Source organism: Heliangelus exortis, chromosome W (assembly GCF_036169615.1).
Source record: "Heliangelus exortis chromosome W, bHelExo1.hap1, whole genome shotgun sequence".
NCBI lineage: Eukaryota > Metazoa > Chordata > Aves > Apodiformes > Trochilidae > Heliangelus > Heliangelus exortis.
In genome coordinates, this window is record NC_092453.1 from 5,967,248 (window position 1) to 5,988,538 (window position 21,291).

The 21,291-nt window shown below is 46.6% G+C and overlaps 3 protein-coding genes across 6 annotated transcripts in view; all 3 read right to left on the reverse strand.

Annotated features, from left to right (window-relative positions):
* Positions 1 to 21,291, reverse strand: part of LOC139789283 (zinc finger protein 501-like) — a 508,475-nt gene that overhangs the window by 225,560 nt on the left and 261,624 nt on the right. For 2 of the 4 annotated variants that reach the window (XR_011723120.1, XR_011723121.1), the window contains exons 1-2: positions 15,271 to 16,043; positions 14,223 to 14,478 (exon numbers count right to left, since the gene is read on the reverse strand). Coding sequence is in view for 2 of the 4 variants with exons in the window: in XM_071729803.1 (XP_071585904.1) it covers positions 14,367 to 14,478; positions 15,271 to 15,749 (591 nt within the window). In the remaining 2 variants the exon portion in view is untranslated. Of the gene's footprint in view, positions 1 to 13,889; positions 14,479 to 15,270; positions 16,044 to 21,291 lie in introns of those variants that run through there. The other 2 variants (XM_071729803.1, XM_071729801.1) reach the window with 2 other exon arrangements.
* The window catches only part of LOC139789149 (olfactory receptor 5P76-like), a 428,065-nt gene that overhangs the window by 217,338 nt on the left and 189,436 nt on the right, over positions 1 to 21,291 (reverse strand).
* Positions 1 to 21,291, reverse strand: part of LOC139789168 (olfactory receptor 10AG1-like) — a 240,383-nt gene that overhangs the window by 16,220 nt on the left and 202,872 nt on the right. The gene's annotated exons all lie outside the window — the stretch shown is intronic.

Below are 21,291 nucleotides of genomic sequence, written 5' to 3' on the forward strand. Positions count from 1 at the left end.
CCTAAAAGACTGCTTCTTTACTATACATATACACCCAGAAGACACAAAGCGATTTGCATTTACACTTCCAGCTCTTAACAGAGAGGCCCCTGCTTCACGATTTGAGTGGGTAGTGCTCCCACAGGGCATGAAAAACAGCCCAACTTTGTGTCAACTGTTTGTAGATGCAGCACTACTGCCGGTACGGCAAGCATGGCCAGACGCCTTGATTTATCACTACATGGATGACATCCTGATAGCACAACAAGACCCATTTACCGAGCAGCAAGAACACTTCTTAACACAACAACTGAGTCACCAGGGACTTCAAATAGCACCTGAAAAGATACAGCATACACCACCATGGAAGTACCTAGGATGGCATATTACTGAGTCACAAGTTAGACCTCAGAAAGCTGCTCTCCATTTGACCCTTAATACCTTACATGACGTGCAACGATTTCTAGGTGATGTTCAATGGTTACGCCCTGTGATCGGCATAACAAACGATCACCTAGAACCGTTACGACCATTCCTGAAAGGTACCGACCCTGCCTCCCCTGTTGTTCTTTCAACAGCTCAACAACAGGCCATAAGTGAAATTGGCCTGACAGTATCTCAGCGCTCCGTGGATCGCCGTGATGTAAACTTACCCATAGACCTAACCATCCTTATGGGTAAACAACATTTACTCGGAGCTCTCACGCAGTCAAAAAAGAAAAAGGGGGAGACTAGGTCTGCTGATATTCGTGTCTTAGAATGGATCTTCGGACCATTACAGCCAAAAACTACAATCCAAACAAAGATTGAGGTACTGGCCCTCCTAATTCGTAAAGGTGGAAACCGTATCATTCAAATTACTGGAGATGAACCTAGTACAATTTATCTTCCAATGAAACAAGGAGAGTTGGACTGGTATTTGCAGCACTCTCCAGACCTACAGACAAGTCTCCTAGAAGTACCACAGACCATTGACCTCTCCCCGCTGCGATCTACTGTGTTAAAGTGGATGTCCCTGCATGAATGGATTCCTGTTCCAAAACGATCTGAGGAACCCCTTCGAGATGCATTAACGGTTTTTACCGATGCAGGAAAACGTTCACAACGAGCCGCAGTGACTTGGCAAAATAAAGAGCAATGGTGCCATGAACTCCTGCCCTCACAAGAGGGCGATACCCTACAGACTCTAGAGTTGGCAGCCATTGTTTACGCCTTTTCACGTTGGTTGAATGTGCGCCTTAATGTTGTTTCAGACTCCCTATATGCTGTGGGAGTTGTACAGCGAATTGAGGACGCATATCTCAAGGACATGACAAACCGCCGACTAAATGACTTATTTCGTCAGCTGCGGGCTACCATCCAACAGAGAGACCAGCCTTATGCTATCATTCATATTCGGAGTCATCAATGGTCTGACGGCCTAGGAGAAGGCAATGCCCGAGCAGACAAACTGGTTTCGCTATCCGTACCCATGGACGAGTTTACTAAAGCAAGGAATGCGCATGCTACCTTCCACCAGAATGCTAGAGGACTCCATCGCCACTTCCAGATTTCCATGGATGAGGCCAGAGGCATCGTAAAAGCCTGCCCACAGTGTAACCAAAAGGGACTTGGTCTCGGCCTCGGAGTTAATCCCCGAGGTCTTGGTCCAAATGAAAGATGGCAAATGGATGTCACTCATGTACCAGAATTTGGAAGGCTTAAATATGTTCATGTCACTATTGATACTTACAGTCATTTCATTTGGGCTACAGCCCAGTCCGGTGAGAAAGCGTTGCAAGTGATGCGACATCTCACCCTTTGTTTTGCCATCATGGGTGTGCCGGAGCAGATAAAGACTGACAATGGACCGGCATACACTAGTGGCAAGTTAGCCCGATTTTTTCAACAGTGGGGAGTCAAACACGTTACAGGCATTCCCCACTCGCCAACAGGTCAAGCTATAGTAGAGAGGGCAAATCAAACACTAAAAGATTACCTGACGAAGTTCACAGATTTGCAAGACCCACAAGAGCGATTATCAAAGACTCTATTTGTCTTGAATTATCTGTGTGTATTCGGGGACCAAAAGTTCGCGCCCGCGTATTCTCATGGGACAATAGCCCAACAACCTGACCCCTCAGCAGCCCCAATATATGTGACTTACAGGGATCCCGCCACGGGTATATGGCAAGGCCCAGCAGAGGTTAAATATTTAGGTAGAGGTCATATGTGCGTTTCCACCCCTGCAGGTACTTTGTGGGTCCCCAGCAAGTGGACTCGACCAGCGCCCGCCTCGCAGGATCAGAAGACACAAGTTCAAGAGCAGGGACAGCCGCCTTAAGTGCTCAGTATGCTCAAAAGTAGAGACTGCCGTCCTAACTTCGTTATAGGTCTCATTGTCATTTTAAACTTTCGTTGTTTTGCTTTCCCGAACTTCGATCCCCGACAGAATGTTTGGGTTACCCTCGCGCGTCAACTTAACACCACCTCCTTTTGTGCCAGTCTAGCAACACCCCAATCGCCCTTTCTAACATGCTTGGTTGGTGTGCCAGTCTTTGAAGAGACGTGGCCGATGTTTCAAGCAGCAATGAACCACACACAAGTGCAATTCCACACTGAGAGTCTATGTGCCACCAAGGCCAGTCTAGTCGCATGCTTGAGTGACTATGACACTTGGGTTGGTCGTCTGCCTGTTGGGCCCGATCCCCAAGAATTAAGCCTTTTAGACTCTCTAAATGCCACTTATTGTGTCTGGATGAGTAGCTTGTCCACTGACTGCACAAGAGCCATAGGGAGACAATGCGTTACTACCAATGTTTTCCCAATGGGTAATTTTAGCCAGTGGTGCAGCTATACCCTCCGTGGTGCTACTAACCCATTGCCTGGGACACAGCTTCCTAGGAAATTACCATCAGGGTACTTTTTAATTTGCGGAGATCGGGCATGGTCAGGTATACCATCCCATCCCGTCGGAGGGCCTTGCACCATTGGTCAGCTGAGCTTAGCTATGCCTCACGCACACCCGAACAGCACCCATCGTGTGCGGTGGAAGCGAGGCTTGGCTCAAATACTAGCGCAGGGATGTAATGACGATGTTAACCTTTGGTCCAAATGGCAGATAATTGTCACCTCTATCTTTTTGCCGGGAGCTGCTGCCGCTCGTGCACATCGAAACCTGGAGAAGTTGAGTTGTTGGGTAGTAAAGCATGCTACTGAGACCAGCAAAGTATTATCTGAACTAGCTGAAGATTTGTCCTCTGTACGACACGCAGTATTAGAAAATAGGGCTGCCATAGATTTTTTGCTTTTGGCTCATGGCCACGGTTGTGAAGACTTTGATGGTATGTGTTGTATGAATTTGAGTGATCACTCTAAATCGATACATAAGGAGATACAACAGCTAGTAGAGCATACTCAAAATATTAAGCAAGATGTAGGTTTTTTCGGTATAGATGAATTAGTTAATTGGTTTGGTATCACCGGATGGCTTCGAGGTTTATGTAGGACCGGTTTACTCGTACTTTGTATTGTATTGATAACTGTGATGTGCCTTAGTTGTATGTTAGCAATACTTAAGAAATTAATTGCCAAAGCTGCCAATATTATGATTGTACAGAAAGATAAAGGTTTTGCCGAAGAATGGCTTGAGGAGCAAGGACATGGACCTTTACTAAGTACTACAAGATTGTGAACACTTACATAGATAGCATGCTAATTAGGTATAAGACCCGGGATTTTTCAACAAAAAAAAAAACCAAAAAAAAACCAACTTCGTTTACTATAAGAGTATGAGTGTAGTGATTGAGTGCTGCAATACTAAAATTTAACAATTCAATTCGGCAACTACGAAGGTCCTAGGACTCCACTATGTTAGGAGCCGGTGGGACTTGGAGACGCTTATAGGGGCCCCCCGACTACATTTCGTCGGATAAGTCTCTCCTATCCCTCCTTTGGTTCTCTGCATTAGTGGACGCCAGACCTTCCTAATATTGAACAGAGCTCTGTTGAAGAGTGTGAGTATGAATGATTGTATGAAATAGAGATATGTTTAAAATGTGAAGCTGATTTTTACTTGATTAAGACAACGAGATTTACTTGATAGTTTCTTAACCGATTTGTTTGATTCATTACTTGAGTGGTTTGCATAGTTATTAGATTATTTTTACAAGGGCATTACAACATTCAATGCATGAACCTGTTTAATTCATTAATTGAGTGGTTTGAGTAGTTTTTAGATTTGTTTTGAAAAGGGCATTATATTATTGAATGTATCCTTAAGTTTTGCACGTTTTGTTATTTGCACTATATTTGTTTGAAAATTAGCACTGCAAAACTTTAAACCAAACATGGGCTTGTGCAAAAAGAAAAGGGGGGATATGTTGTGGAATGTTAGGAAGGCTCGGAGAATGTTGGAGAATATTCCCGAATATTCTCGAAGAGATGGGAGGTGCGACCCCTTTGCTATGCCCAACCCCATGTTTGGGAGGCCAATTTGATCGGCCCATACTCCGGTGCTACCTGCACCGGGGATTCGCTGTGCTACAGGTAAACACACTGGGTGTCCAATAAAAGTGCGTGTTGGTGGTGGGGGCGTAGTCACGGAAGCACTATATAAGCGAAAGTTGCTGCGCAATAAACCAGAAGTTCGTTTTTCAACCATATTGGTTGCACGTATTTTCTTTCTCGCTCCCGCATAATCACTTCAGATAACATTTCGAATCTAGACTGTTCTGTTTTGGTGAAATGATATGATAAAAATTGACTCTCTAGCATCCAGAAATTTTTGCTATCCCATTGCCCTAATATAACAAATGGCACAAAATTTCTGAGAACTAATTGTGGATCATAACGATGTTCAGAAGACTGTTTAATTTTAGTCAAAACAGTTTCTAGCATTCAACATTCCTCAGGATTCAATTGCCTGGATGATGTAAGATTGCTATAGCCCTTCAATAAATCAAATAATGGGGATAGTGTCTCAGTAGTGATACCGAGCAAATGTCTTATCCAGTTTATTGTCCCCAATAATTTATGCAGGTCACTAAGAGTTTGGATATTGTTTTCAATTGTCAATTTTTTGAGGGAAACCCAGATTTCTGTTAATTTCCATGACAGGTTTTTCCAGGGTGGTTCTGACTGAATTTTTTCAGGAGCTATCTGTAAGCCATAATTTTCCAGACATTTGGTAAGTAATGGTAAATATTTTTGACCTTCCTCACTTGCACAAAGCAAAATATCATCATATAATGAAAGTTCATAATCCTAGGATGAGCTCAACAAACTGGTTTCAGTGCTGAATGCAAAAAGTATTGACAAACTGTAGGGCTGTTTTTCATAACCTGCAGCAAAACTACCCACTTATACCTCTCCATAGGAGCTTGACATAGGAACCAAAAAAGCAAAATATTTAGTCATCTTCATGTAAAAAAAAAGATAAAGAAACAAGCTTTAAATCGCCAATATAACATAGCCAATTTGAAGAAAAGCAGCACACTTAGCTTTCCCCCAGCAGTGGGTTGGAGGAAAGGATTGAGGAAAGGCAACGAGAGGATAATGATTGATGTGAAGTAGAAATACATTCTAGAAATAGTAAAAAAATCTGGTATTTTAAATACATATAAAAAGAAAGTTTTAGAAAAGACCCTTTCTGTTATCCTCAATTTTCTCCTCTTCGCTCATACCCATTCCTCTCATCTATCCTGCTACTTTCATGTTCAAGAACTCACTCACAAATATTTCATCTGTCTGATTCCCTCCTAAGCAATCTCTGTCACTGTGTTTGTGTCCATCTTTTTGTGTCTCCTGACACAAAGGATTTCTCATAAGATTATTCCTTGTAGAAAGGTGACATCATTAGGGGCAGCTTGAACTTAGCATATGGTTGAGGAGTGTGTTTGGCCATGAAACTTTATCATGCTTTGCTTTGCTTTGCTTGCAAAGAGGAAAACTCCTGCTGTGCCCGTGTGCAGCAGTTCTCTAAGGAAAAGAGGGGGGAGCTGGTGCAAAGGAACTGAACCATCCAGCTGCAGAGACCAGGGGAGAAGTCTGATGGGAGGAGAAGTGATGCAAATCCCAGGGGCCAAGGAGAGCAGTGGTGGGGTTGGGGAGGTGAGGAGCAAGGGTGTCCATCCAGGGTCAGACCTCAAGGAACTGCTTCTCCTTCTGGTGCAGACCTCCTGAGGAGACCCTCTGGGTCATTATCAATATTATCAATATTATCAATATTCCCTTTCAAATAAGGGTGCAAAAGTGCACATTACAGGTAAAAAACTAATATCTCCAGGGAACTCTAAAGGTCTTGAAGCTATGAATGAAAAAACAAAAGATAAACAGCTCCTTTGGGCTTTTGAGGCTCATTAAATGAACCTCAGATATTGAGAGAAGAATGAGAAAATCCTCTCATAAAGTCAAAGTCAGAATCAAAACCCAAAATACCTTCACACACTGATGGGCCCCCCTGAGCCTGCCAGAGCGTCCCCATGGCCTCGTTAGAGCAGATCCCTGGAGGCCATGATTGCAGGAGGCAAAGGCCCTGTGCTGGTGGCTGTAATGTTGAGAAAACCCTTTGGTTTGCTGGATGCAGCAGAAAGACCAAGCCCTGACCCTAGGCTCTGGGAAGGCAGATCCTGAGAGCCTCAATAGAAAGTTTCCTCTCCCCAGCCTTGGTGGCCCAGGACACTGCTATGGCCAAGGGGACAATGACCTCACTCCTTGACAGAGCCCTTGGCCACCTCTCCTGCAGGCTGTCCTGCACCGTCCATGCCTGCAGCTCCTTCCCTTCAGGCTGTTGTCACCCTTCCTACTTTCCCACCTGACTCTCACCCCAGCATTTCCAGACTTTCTATGTTGTGTCTCTGCTCTCCCTGACTTTGCCTTTTAAAAAAAATCCTGGGCTGATCAAGGACCCCTCTGGGTAAACCTCTAACACAAGGATACCCTGGGAGTGAGACTTCTTGTTCTTTCCCTCCACTCTGAAACTTAAAAAGTGACTTTGTGAAGGCTTCAGACTGTGCTTTGCTTCTGTGTCACCCTGTGGCCGTCTTCTTGGGCAGCATCTCCAGGTCCTGGAGAAACCATGTCAGCTGTGGGCCTTCAGTGACAGCTCTGCCCCAGGCTCTGCTGGGCTCTGGGCCAGGAGAGAGCCCAGGCAGGGCTGGGAATTCCCCCCATGCAGGTACTGAGCCCAGCAGGAGGATGGAGATGCTCTGGCAGAAAGACTCAGCCTCAACTGAGGACACCCATGGCTTTCTCTGCCAGGGTTTCACTTGCCAGCCCAGAACAGCTCCCTCCAGGCTCTCCCATCTCCCCTCCCCTCTCTCCCAGCACAGTCCAGTTGCTGCTGGCCCCACACCAGTGCCCACCCCAGGCTGTTCTGGGCAGTCCCACCACAGCCCCAGCCCCTTTGAAGGGTACAGCAGCTCCTGGGGGGCAGAGAGAGCTCAGAGCCCCAGATGGGTGACCATGCATGGCAAAAGGAGCAGGAGGCACCCTGTGTCCCCTGCTCTCCTCTCCAGGAGATCCGCAGAGCTCTGCAGCCACTCGGGACCATCCCCTCTCCACAGCCCAGCACAACAGCCCTGGCCCTTGTGCTCCTCAAGAGCTCTGACTGCTCCAGGCACAGAGCAGCCTTCCCAGGGCTACTGCAGCCAGGGAGGGGCTTTCACTTCCCATTTATTCCTGATATGCTGAGCAGGGACAGCAGACAAAACAAATGTTTTTTACTAAAACCCAGCAGAGGCTCTCCAGGTACACAATGTTTCTTGGTCAAATAGGTGGGTGGATAATAAGGTAAAAAGGAAGAGTAATGACATTACTTTAATGAAATGAAAATCACAGGTGAAGAAAAAGGAAAAAAAATGTAAAGAAAGACAGACTAGGAATGTCATGCATTCTAAGTCATTTGCATAAGACAGGAGGCAGCTTATGGCAGCTTAAAATCCCTAACTGTTTCTTCAGAGAACCCTTGAGCTCCTGTTTCCTCATGCTGTAGATGAGGGGGTTCACTGCTGAAGGAACCACTGAGTACAGAAATGACACCACCAGGTCTAGAGATGAGGAGGAGATGGAGTGGGGCTTTAGGTAGGCAAAGATGCCAGTGCTGATGAAGAGGGAGACCACGTCCAGGTGAGGAAGGCATGTGGAAAAGGCTTTGTGCCTTCCCTGCTCAGAGGGGTTCCTCACCACAGCCCTGAAGATCTCCACATAGGACACCACTATGAGAACAAAACAGCCAAATGTTAAACTGGCACCAACCACAATAAACCCAAGTTCCCTGAGGTAGGACTGTGAGCAGGAGAGCTTGAGGATCTGGGTGATTTCACAGAAGAACTGGTCCAGGGCATTGCCCTGGCAGAGGGGCAGGGAAAATGTATTGGCTGTGTACAGCAGAGCAGTGAGAAACCCAGTGCCCCAGGCAGCTGCTGCCATGTGGACACAAGCTCTGCTGCCCAGGAGGGCAGCCAGGTAGATGCCCAGGAAGAGCCAGAAGTGCAAGAGCTGCAACTCTCACCTCTCTGCAAATGCCAGGAGGAGGAAATGGCTGATGGAGCTGCTGTTGGACATCTGCTTTTAAAAGGCATGGAGAGCTGTTTGAGGAAGAAACACAATAATTTAGGAGATAATTCTCTGAAAAATGAGAAACATTTCCCATTCTCCAGCCTAAACACACATGCACTTTTCTAGGAGTTCTTCCTTGAAGCCCATGTCTGCAGCTCTGGTTTTTGATGTTAGTGTCAAGAAGAGCAGGGACTCTGTTCACTGAATACCAAGGAGTCATTCCAGCTCTACAAAAGAAGCTTCATGGGAATGGTGGGTAGAGGAGTAATCTTAGTGTGGACATTTTTCATATTACAGAATTGGCTATCCAAACACTTCCCAGCTATAGTTCTCCCTACGTAAAGGAAACCTCACAACAGAAGGCAGCTTTAAAGGTGTTTGGGCCTTTTTTTTTTTTTTTAAAGCTCTTGCCATCTCCTCTGGGGAGTGTTCTTGGGTATGAGAACCCCTCAGCAATGCTGCAGCATTCAGGCAGAAGAGAGTGAGCAAAGAGCGTTGCCTGCAGCTGCATGCAGAGAAGGGGGAGCTGGGCTGTGTCTCTGTCTCTCCCTGCTGAGAGCAGAGGGACCCAGCTCAGAGCACTCAGTGTCTGACCCTTTCTCAAGGTCTCAGCACCCCGTTTCCACCCCAGGACACACGAGGCTCATTGTGCCCCCTGGAAGGCAGCTCCCAGCTTGGACAGACACCCCAAGGAGACAGCCCAGGAATGGAATGAGGGCATCTGATGAAGGGAGGTCAGCTCCCTGCCCAGCCTCACTCAGACTGCACTGCCCAGAGCTTCCCAGGGCAGAGCACAGCTGGACACCTCCTTGCCTGAAACCATCTGCATGGGAGGAGCCACAAGAGCCGTGCCTGCAGCTGAAACTCCCGCTCCCAGCCTGACATCAACAGCAAAAGCAGCTGAGGGGGGCATGGAGAGAGGCAGAGGGGCACTAGATGAGGTTCCTAGCACAAAGCAGGGTGATGGTGTAGCGACTCACAGATCCTGATCTCACCTCCCCAGATGAGGTTTCCTCCCACCCTTCTAAGACAGACAAAAATGTGTCAGTGCAGCCTGAATAAAGCCAAGTTTCCCAGCAGGAATCTACAACCTGACGGTGTTTATAAAAATCCTCTAAGTAATATTCTGGGTGATATCCGAATCCAAGAGCAGTGCTGTCCCTCTCAAAAGCACAAGGACCCTGCCCTGTGCTCCCTGTCTCCTGCCAGCCACAGCTTCTGCCAGCACCAGGGAGCTCCCCAGGCAGGCTGAGAGCTGCCCCTGGCAAGCAGGCAGCAGAGTCCCTGCCCCAGCACACAGCCCCTGGGCTGCAGGACCCTACTCTGAAGGACAGCCCTGGGCACCCCTGCCTACACACACCCCCTCAGCCCCTGCAACCATCCCCAGCAGAAGGCAGCCCCATGCCCTCTCCCTCTGACGCTGCTCCAGGACAGCCCTGCTCTGCCAAACCTTTTCCTCCTGCCCACCAAAATCCTCTGCAAGGATCCCATCAGCTGTGGCACAGGCTGCCAGCTGGAGAAGGAAGACCCCCTCCAGGAAGCCCAGCTTCACTGCCCTGCAGCCAGAGACTCACCATTCCAGAGGCTGGGAAGATTTCTCTCTCCCCCAGCCCAGGCAGCTCTCAGCTCTCCTCCCAGCCCAGGCTGCCTTTCTCCTCTCTCTCCCTCCTCTCCCCTGACCTGCTGCCTGCAGGCAGTGCCCTCAGCCCTGCTGCGCTCTGCAGAGGAGCTGCTCCTGCCCAGGGCTCTCTCTCTGCAGCACTCTCTGCTTGCCAGCAGCTCTCTCAGTCTCAGGAGCCCAGCCCAGCAGCACAGGACCAGCGCCAGACTTTGCCACTTGCTTACCTCTCTCGGGACTCCCTCCAGCTCTCCCTGGGTCTCCCCAGGAACCCAGTGGGACACACACTGAAGTCATCGCTCATGTCCCCTCCCTCCTTCCTTTCCAGCACAGCCAGTTCCCCTCTAGAGACACAACCTCTGCTTCTCCCACTCTCACACTGGACACCCAGGCAGTGCCAGGGGGAATCTCCTTTCCCTCCTCTTCCCACGCAAGCAACGGGTGACACTGAAGGTGCCGGGGTGCTCCAACCTCAGTCAGGGCAGCTGCTCAATTGAGTGGCCAAGCACAGCCCTGTGGGGCTACAGGAAATGTCAGGGCACTCCAGCACAACCACCTGCTGCTCCCACAACAGCACAGCACTGTCACATCCCATGGCCTGATCCAGACAACAGCCAAAGGAGATTCCATCTCCCAGGCCAGAGTTTCCCTTTGAGGGAAAAGTTACCCTTGGAGGGTAAACAAAGAGTGACAGCCTCCTGACACCATCCAAATACCCCCTGATCAGGTGAAAATGAAATACTCAAGGTCTTTTTCTCTACAGTCAAAACATCAGTTCTGTTCCTCTAACAATTTAAGATAATTTTTGAGTAATTTTTAGGGAACACAAATCACTCACAAGGATGTATGAATATATAGATAATAAAAGCACAAAAGTAGATACTTCAGTGTTCAGGCTGTGCAATCACAAAGGCTGATTGCTTGGATCACAAAAACCACACACTCAAATGGCATCTCAACAATCCAATCCCCTCACCCCATGAGTCCAAGTATCAGAAGGCATGATGATATCAGAAGGCAATATCATAAGGCAATGACATCATGATGGCTACAAGCTTAGCATCTTCACTCCAGCTTCTTTATTTCAGGCAGTGGTGATATGTATGATGCGCAGAGTCCTTGTTCTTCAAGCAGTGTTGTTGCCCGGAGTCAAGACACAAACCAACAGAGTGTCAGTTTATGCGGTGCTTTATTCGGGGCCCGGGAAACCTGAGGACTAGCGTCCCAAGTCAGGATTCCAAAGATCCTCACTTTTGGTTCAGCTTTTATACCCTTTTACAATGAGCCTTCGTGCGGAATTTCATGTACTTCAGTTACAAAACAGTTACATACATCATGCAGATAACAATAGATAGACATCCACAAACCACAAATCTCTCATACTTGTTTAACTTAAGATATTGTTTTAACTGACTCCCACCACCAACCCCCCTTACATGCGTAATAACCCTTATCTTCAATGACAGTTTACTTTTCTTCATGTTCTATATGCTCGGCTAATCCCCTTTGATAAACTGTTCCCCTCTTCTCAGCACATTCCTTGTTGATAAACTGTTCCCCTCTTCTCAGCACATTCCTTGCTAGTTTCCAAGACCCATTCCCAGGGCCTGTCTTTCTGGCCTGCTTGACCAGTCCAAACCTTAGGATAACTACTTCTAAATTTCTATTTCTTTCGCTACTTGCAACAGTGTCACCTCCAAAGCTAAGGGTTCTGTAGCAACATTCTTGGGATTTTCTGTACCTGTGAATTTAGTTCTCCAAAAGCATTTCTAATTCAGTTGTACAAAAGGTGCATTTGACAAACTGATGTCTTTTAGGATAGGGTACTCCAAATTGGAGAATAATCGGTGGCATTATATGCAGTAACTCTGCACAATGACCAGAAACTTCATAACAGTACAGCATAACTAAATTAAATAAGAATGAAAAATTTACACGATATCAGAATTATAAGTACAGAAAGTCCCCATTTTGAGAATACTTTTCTCTATCTTCCAATTGAAAAGGTTAATTACAGCATTTAATTTTAATTCCACCATTTGTTACTATAATGATTAATTTTAAAAATTTTCTTTCTGGTGGGAAATCACCTTTTCAATTTGTCCCTATGTTTTAAGATTCATCCTAAAGAGTACAAGAGCTATACTATTTCTCTTCCTTGCATTTCCACAGTATCTCAATCCAAGCATTGCACCTGGTGTCCCTTACTGCCTGACAAGGCAGAGGAGCTGAGGGAGTCCCTGATCAAACAGGTGGATGCACACTGGAGTCCATTCCAGTCCCTCCTCCCTGTCACATGCAGCAAGACAAACCAGGCAAAGCAGAGCAGTGCAGTCCCATTCAAGTCACCTAAACTTTTGCCCCGAATCCGGGTTTTTTCACCCAGTGTTCATTAAGCCAATCAAACACACAGAGCTTAGATATTGGTTTTTTCCAACATTGCATAGGGTTGGGTGCTGGGTGGCAATTCCACAAAGGCAGCACTTTAATATCTGTAACACCAGATATGAGGTGACAGTGAACCTCATCATTACTGATAACTCTGACACCACTGACTGATACAGAGTGAAAGGACATCATATCAGATCACCAATTATAGCAGCAATTCTTTCTCTAGTAAAGAAACAAAACAGCATTAACAAGCATTCATTGTCTTAGTCTTCATCACTGTGTCTTTTGGATGACCTGCAGCACTTTTTTTCTTTTCTGGCAGTCCAAAACCCCTCAATTAATTTTGTCTCAGTTTTGGTCCTTCTGCAGACTTTGGAAACCTTCGGATATTCCATAATCTGCTGTGAGAGATAAGTTTTCCATAGTAACTACATTCCATTATCACATATACCCTTTGACTTGCAGAAAACAACTCTACAACTTGTAAAGTTACAGAGAGGGGTTTGTTTATTCAGTGCTGGGCAAACAAGGGGATAATTCCTCCAGAATCCTTGTGCACCAATCTCACAATCAGGTTTTTTTTATACACACTGAAGTTTTACATATTCATGTAACTCCAGCACAAGCACCTGCTGCTGGCACAACGGCACAGGACCCAGAGGCAAACCCTGCCTGCTGACAGTGGGTATGTGATGGACACCTCAGGGCAGTTAAGACCATTTGGGCACTGCTCTGAAAGCAGCTGATTCCCAGCACTGCAGTGAGGCCAGGACCATCCCAACTCTATTCACGAGATGACTTTGAAGCACATCATAGAGAGGTCTCCACTTGTGGGACCACACTCTGAAACTTTGCTGGTCCTTCTATCCCCTTGATGATACTGTCATAGAAAGAAAACAGGTTTGTCAAACAGGACCTGCACTTCATGACCCCATGCTGATTGAGCCTGATCACCTTTTTGTCCTGACTTTACCCTATAATGCTACTCAGAATGATCTGCTCCATCAGCTTCCCAGGGACTGGAGTCAAACTGACAAGTTGCATTTTCCCAGATCTTCCTTCCATCCCTTCTTATTCCCGGGTGTCACATTGGCTGACTTCCAGTCTGTTGGTACCTCTCCTGTCAGACAGGACTGCTGATACATAACAAAGCCCACTGCTCCCATAAGGATTTCAAAAAGGCAAAAGGCCTCCGAACCTCAAGGTGTTGAGCATCACTGCACCAGAGAGGGGGACAAAGAGAAGGAGTTTTGGGGAGGGAGGACCAACCTCAAAGCACCCAAAGCATTCTTCAACACTTTGCACCCCAACAGCCATAAGGGATTACTCCATTGCACCTTTGTATAATTTTATTGAGTATCTAATTAATAAAAACAACACCCAAATGGTATTGAACCTCAGGCTAGTGTACCTCCCCTCTTCTTTGCAGTCACAACCATCTGGACACTGGTGTGTAAAGATAATTTTTGGGGGCTAAATCTCCTTAAAAGGGCATCTTAATGGAAAAGGGTTCTTTTCACCTCAAAATTACATAATTCCAAACTCACACTCCCATTTTCTTTTCACATCCCGCTGCAAATTCACTCTAAAATGCTCCATATGGGTGTTCCCGAACTAAAAAAAGAAATAGACCTGGGCCCATTCAGACACCTTCCCTGACGAGTGTGCTGTTGTGATAATCACTTCCTTGTTTTACCTTATTTGTTTTCAAAGAATCTAAAGACGTGGAAGCTTGGAAACTCTAAAGCTTGGAAAATGTGGTGACCTGGTGGATCTGATAATGAGAGATGGGATCATAGCTCTGGTAAAAACTCTTCTCACACTGGGATCAGCTTTAGGGTTATTCACCCCTATGATGGCGCTGATGTCTCAACAAGTGGGAGCTTTCCCTGAAGCTCTTGGAGCAGTGGGGACACAAGTAGGGTTTCTCCCCTGTGTGGATGAGACAGTGCCTGATGAGATGAGAGCTTGTTACGATCCGAGTTATTGTTTATATTTTGTTTGCGAGGAAATTTCAGCCACTACTCATAGACGACGCGTGAATTTACAAAAATAACCAGGCTTTATGATTTAAACAAGTTAAAAGGATTTATTTAGGATTTATACAATTAGTTACTTTAGAGAGAAGAGTTGTTAAGAAGAGAAAAGAAGGAGGGTAATTAAGATGTTATCACCGTCCGCCAGCCCTGGCCTCTGACTGTAGTCGGGTGCGTAGGGTCTGTCGCTCCTGCCGCTTCTCTGTCCCGTAGCTGAAGCTGAAGTGCCAAGAGAGGGAAGGTCTAGAAGAAAGCCGCCTCGCCGCTTTCCGCTTGGGCCTTCAGAGCTTCTTGCTGCCCTTTTGCGCTGAGCTGGCTGGAGTTTGTAGTCACAGGAGCTGGCTTCCACGTGTCCTTCTGAGCTGCTGGCTCCTCTGAGCTGCTGGCCGCCTTTTCGGTTCTTCTTGGGCGATTTTTATACAGGAAAAGAAAAGGGGTCCCTTTTTTGCATAAGTCCCTGATACATACAGATTTCCAGACTTCCCGGAGATGAGTTATCCTTATCTTTTAGTCTTTTTGGGTGTCCTGCTACCTTCATTGTCTCCATCATGCACCAGGAGACGACCTGATAAGCATTCTTATCTTTTAGGTGTCTGTCAGGCATATGGTGAGGTATGTTAACATATGTTAATTGACAAAATGTTGCAACATAGCAGGGAGAAAGAGGAAAAAAGATTGATTCAAGAGACATAATTTTGTATTTTTAACGTGTTTACATCAGAGCTCCTGGCAAAGCTCTTCCCACAGTCGGGACATTTGTAGGGACATTCACCCGTATGGATCCGTAGGTGTTGGGTAAGACTTAAACTTCTTGTGAAGCCCTTCCCACACTGGGGACATGTGTAGGGTTTTTCCCCAGTGTGGACATGTTGGTGATTAATCCAAGAGGTGCTATTGTTGAAGGCCTTCCCGCAGTGAGTGCAGGGATACAACTTCTCTCCTGTATGGATGAGGTGATGGCGTGATAAATGGGAACGCTGGGTAAACTCCTTCCCACACTCCAGACACTTATAGGGTCTCTCTCCCTTGTGAATGCGGTGATGCCGTGATAAATGGGAATTCTGGGTAAACGCCTTCCCACACTCGGAACATTTAAAGGGTTTTTTACCCATATTGATCCGTTGATGCTGGATGAAATTCCATCTCCTGCTAAATCCTTTCCCGCAGTCAGGGCAGGTGTAGGACATGGTGCCTGTGTGATGGTGTCACCATTGGACCAGATCCGAGCTGTCGCTAAACCATCTCCCACAGTCAGGACATCTCTGGGGTCTCTCACCCCGATGGATTTTCTGATGGTGGAGATGGGCTGAGCGGATCCTAAACCAATCCTCGCCAATATCTAATTTTTCTCCAGGATGGATTCAGTGATATTTCACCAGTGTCGTGCTTTGACCAAAAGCCGTCTTATTCCAGGGGCACCCAGGGAGATTATTGCCTTGATTGAGTCATCCCATGTCTGTGAAAGAAGCCATAGTGCAGTGACAAAGGGTGGGCATATGTGGGGTGAGGGCAGCCAAAACCTACATAAAAACTACTATGGGTGAAAATGGAGTGTGAGATGGAATAAGGAGGTTACCCATAGAGCTGGAAACACACTGATCATTCTTTACTACATCTTTAGGAGCTACACTGGCAACCAAAACCCAAAGGGGAACTGGGTGGGACACAGGTTTCTAGAGTTGTGAGCCACTCCTGACTTGAATTGGGATCATCCCATTGCAGTTGAGTTGGAGTCTCCTGAGATGTTTTGGGAATCCCCAGGTTTGGCTCCTGAGCTCTGGTAATATTAAGTCCCCTGGAAATATTATGGGGTTGCCATCATTACCCCTGGATCCAGGATGATTTGATGGTCCCCAGATGCAGCCCCCCCCCAAAAAAAAAAACACTGGCAATGACTTGGGGTCCCCTATCACAGCCCCCAAACCCAGGATGAGTTGGGATTCCCTGGATGAGGGGGGGAGGAGACCAAATCACAGCTCCTCCACCCTCCTGAAGAGGCTGGGGGGGTCGCCAATCCCACTGCCCTCACCCCAGAGTTAAGTTTAGTTCCCCTCTTTCACCCATTCCCTCCCCCACCCCCTTCCCCCATCTTGTGCTGCTCACCCCCAGTTTGGGCAGTACTGTGATCACCGCCCTCCTCACATCACCTCCCATCACCTCCCGGTACCTGCAGGGGGGGCACAGCCCAGGCCGGTGGAGAGCAGGGGCGATGCTCTGGCAGTCGCCAGTTGGGGGGGCCCGGCTGCGGGGCGGAGGGTGTGGGTGCAGCCCCAGGACGGCAGAGTGAAACCTCCTGGGAGCTGCAGCGCGATCGTGGGAAGTGGCGATGGAGGAAGAAAAGGTGGGGAGGGGCCTCGGGGGGAGGGATCCGACCTGAGGGGTGAGGTTGGAAGTTGGCAGGGGGGGACACCAGGGTTGTGTCCTGGGGACATCAGGTTTGTGGCATGGGCAGGGGACACATCACAGCTGGGTGGTGCTGACCCAACCTCAACACAAAGCCTGTGGGCCCTGGAGATAAGAGGCTGTTAATTCACGGCTTTCAGGTGTAAACTCAGGGGGACAATGACCAACCCAGGTCAGGGTTACTGCCCTGAAGGTTATTCCTTCTCCATTTCCATTTCACACTCAGCTTCATGGAACAGAATTCACTCTAAGTTTTTTTCCTCTTCAGAGCACCTCAAATTTTGGGAAGCTGCATACTCCAACTAAACAAGAGGAAGAGAGAATAGAACTGTTGTGTTGGGTTCTCCACAGCTCTGGAATGAGGGATCCATGTGGCCATGATATAAAGTCCAGGGAGGCTGCTCTATCCTGGCCAACCCCAGTGTTCTACAGTATGACCACCAGTACCCTCCCTGTAGAGCAGGAAGTTGGATTAGATGACCTTTAGAGGTCCCTTCCAACCCAAATCATCCTATGATTGAAGTTTGGGGGGATGGCTTGGCTTCTTCCATGGCTGCCTTCCCATCCTACCAGTGGGTCCCACCCTACCAGACAATGTTCCCACAGCTGAGACCTCCTCCTCCACTTGCTGTGGACATCACCTTTCCACTTGAGCAATTGTAATCATCAGTAACTGTAACACATTATTATTACGCTATTAAAGCACTTTTAATTTCAACCCTTAGGGATTCATTCCTTCTCCCCTTTCCCCTCCAAGGGGCTTTCCAGTGATTAAAAACTTTCTCAACTGAAAGGCTTCTCCAAAAGGGTGTGAGCTTTGGGAATGATCATCTCGCACCCTCTTCATCACTTCAAAGGGTTACATATTTTATCACAGAGTCATCAAATGAGGAGGGATAGGGAGGAACTTTTGCAAAGGACTTGGAGTGATCAGACAAAGGGGGAATGGTTTCAGATTTGATGAGGGGTGATTGACTTGAGATATGAGAAAAAAATATTTGCTGTGATGGAGATGAGGCACTGTCCCACATTTCCCAAAGAATTTCTGGCTGCCCCATCCCTGGAAGTGTTCAAGGAAAGGTTGGATTGGGCTTAGAGCATCCTGGTGATTCATGGTTCTACAAGCACAAAAAGTGAAGGTTATGTAAAATACCCCCATGAGTCTCAAAGGGGAGATTTGTTGTTGAAAGGAAAGGGTTTACAGCCACAAAAGTTATTACAGGCTTAAAAACCTGAAGAGCTGGTATAATGGGGGTGGGGAGGAGGGAATAGGAGGACACACTTCCTGACCTGAGCACAAAACAAAGACCTCAGGGGCCTGGAGATAAGAAGCTGTTGAATCAGTGCTTTCAGGTGTAAATCAGGAGGACAATGACCAAGGCAGCCTTCACTGCCCTGAAGGTTCTTCTTTGTCTTTGGTTTGCATAGCAAGCCCTAATAACTTCTCCAAAGGCCTCAGGCTTTGGGGAAATGTCTCCTGGACCCTTTTCTGGGAAGATTTTAATAAACCAAATATTTGCACTCTGGGCGGGGATTGTTTTTTAAAACAGGAGACAACTGACAAGCCTGACTGCAGGCTGCTGGAGGCATCCTGTCTCATGACCCATGGTGTCACAGAGGTTTCAGGAGAGCTCATGAAGCATCCCTCCTGACAGGCAAGGAGCAGTAACGCTCCTCTGAAGAGCTGTGCCAGCTCCTGGAATCTACAGCCAGACAGAAACACCCGTGCCCCACGCTCCCCAGGCTCCCTGGCAGCAGGACTGAGGGGCCACCAGAAAGTCTGCTTGAACAGAACCAGGGGGTTTGGGGAGAAAAGCCTCAGAATCAGCTCCTCAGACACCCAGATCTTTTGCTAGCTGTGCTACTGTAATAAATACCGGTCGAAATTTTTACTTTATTGTTTTGTTGAATGAATCCTTCCCTAGAATGTTTAATTGGGTGTGGTTTGTAATCATAGGATCGGGGTTTTTGTTCGGGTTGTTTGTGGGAAAACATGTTGGGGCATGTCGAAGACCACGAGGCAAGTCCGCAGAGACAGAACAAAGAAGCTCTTCCCTTAGCAACGGGACAGAACCTGTGGACCAGGGACCAATACAAAGAGAGAGCCCGCGAAACAGCCTCCAATGAGAAACTAATAAAGGACTAAGAGGGAGGGGGGTTACCGAAAGTATAAAAGGACTGGTTTACCCTATCCAAGGCGCGAACTGTTGGTGGAGGTGTGCTGCCTCGGTCGCCCAGCGCGCTGCTTTGCATAAATATCTCTCTCATTTACAATAAAAATGTTGTTATCGTTAAAACGAGTCAAACGTTTTTAACACTACTCGAGCATTTCAAGCACACACAATCCACACACAGCTCTCACAGCAGCCACAGTGCCTCTGCCATCAACATCTTCAAGCAGGGGAAAGGAACCGCTCTGAGAGCTGCAAGGCAGAGAAGAGGGGCATCTGAGAGCAGTCCCCGAGGGGAGAGCAGTGCTGGAGCAGAGACACCTTCCCCTCTGGGGAAAGGAGAGAGGAGAAGGGAGAGAGACTGAGGGGCTAGAAACTCAACTGCACAGCTGGCATGGAACAGCACTGCTGGAAAGGAAAAGAAGGAAATCTAGACACAGAGACAAAAGCCATCTCACCTTCCTGCTCCTCTCCCCAGCCATGCTTATGTTGCTCAAATGTGACTTTTTCTAAAATTTTATGTGTAGTGAAATGAGGCAACCAGGTGCCACTAATTGCCAGGTAGTGGGCATGAGCTTGTGTTAAGCCCACCTGTGCCTGATTAGGGCAGGCCCCTACTGCGCATGAGCAGGACTGGGGGGCCCATAAAAGGTAAGGCTAGGAGCACAAGCTCAGCTCACTCCTGAGCAAGCCAGCAGAGAGATTAGCTGCTTTTACTGCCTTTATGAGCACTGCTCATGTTATTTTCAAATAACAAAAAGTGCAAAACTTAAGGATACATTCAATAATATAATACATTCATACATATAATACATTCAATAATATAATGCCCTTTTAAAACAATCTAGAAACTACTCAAACCACTCAATTAATGAATCAAACAAATTGGTTAACAAGTTATCAACCAGATTTCGTTGTCTTAATCAAGTAAGAGTCGACTTCGCATTTATGACATGTCTCTATTTCATAGAATCATTCATAATCACACACTCTTTAACAGAGCTCTGTTCAATATTAGGAAGGTCTGGCGTCCACTAGTGCAGAGAGCCAAAATAGGGATAGGAGAGGCTTATCTGATGAAATCTTGTCGGGGGGCCCCTATAGGCGTCTCCGGGTCCCACCGGCGCATAGCGTAATGGAGTCCTAGGACCTTCATAGTTGCCGAATTGTGTTAAATTTAGGATAGCAACATTCAATTACTACATTCATAATGGGCGAAGTCTTTTTTTTTTTTTTTTTTTTTATGTTTTAAAAACCAGTATGTATTAATTTTACTATGTGCTACCTACTTTTTTTTTCTTTTTCTTTTCTCTTTTTTTCTCTTTTTCTTCTCTTCTCTCTTTCTTTTCTCTTTTTCTTTTTTCTCAATTTTTTTTTTTTTTTTGGTTGATCCCGGGTCTTGTAACTTCTTAATATACTTCTTATCTAACTGTTCACAATCTTTTGGTACTTAGTAGAGGTCCATGTCCTTGTTCCTCAAGCCATTCTTCAACAAACCCTTTATCTTTTTGTACAGTCATAATATTGGCAGCTTTGGCAAATAACTTCTTGAGTATCGCTAACACACAACTAAGACACATCAAAGTTATCAATATAATACAAAGTACGAGCAAACCAGACTTACATAAACTTTGAAGCCATCTGGTGAGGCCAAACTAATTGACTAATTCATCTATACCGAAAAATCCTACATCTTACTTGATATTTTGAGTATGTTCTACTAACTGTTGTATCTCCTTATGTACCGATTTAAAGTGATCATTCAAGTTCATACAACACATACCATCAAAATCTTCACAACCATGGCCATGAGCTAAAAGCAAAAAATCAATAGCAGCTTTATTCTGTAATACTGCATGTTGTACAGAAGACAAATCATCAGCTAATTCAGATAATACCTTGCTGGTATCACTAGCATACTTTACCACCCAATAACTCAACTTCTCCAGGTTCCGATGTGCACGAGCGGCAGCTGCTCCCGGCAAAAAATAGAAGTAACAATCACCTGCCATTTGGACCAAAGGTTAACATCATCATCACATCCCTGCGCTAGTATTTGGGCCAGGCCTCGCTTCCACCGCACACGATGGGTACTGTTCAGGTGCGCGTGAGGCATAGCTAAGCTCAGTTGACCAATGGTGCAAGGCCCTCCAAC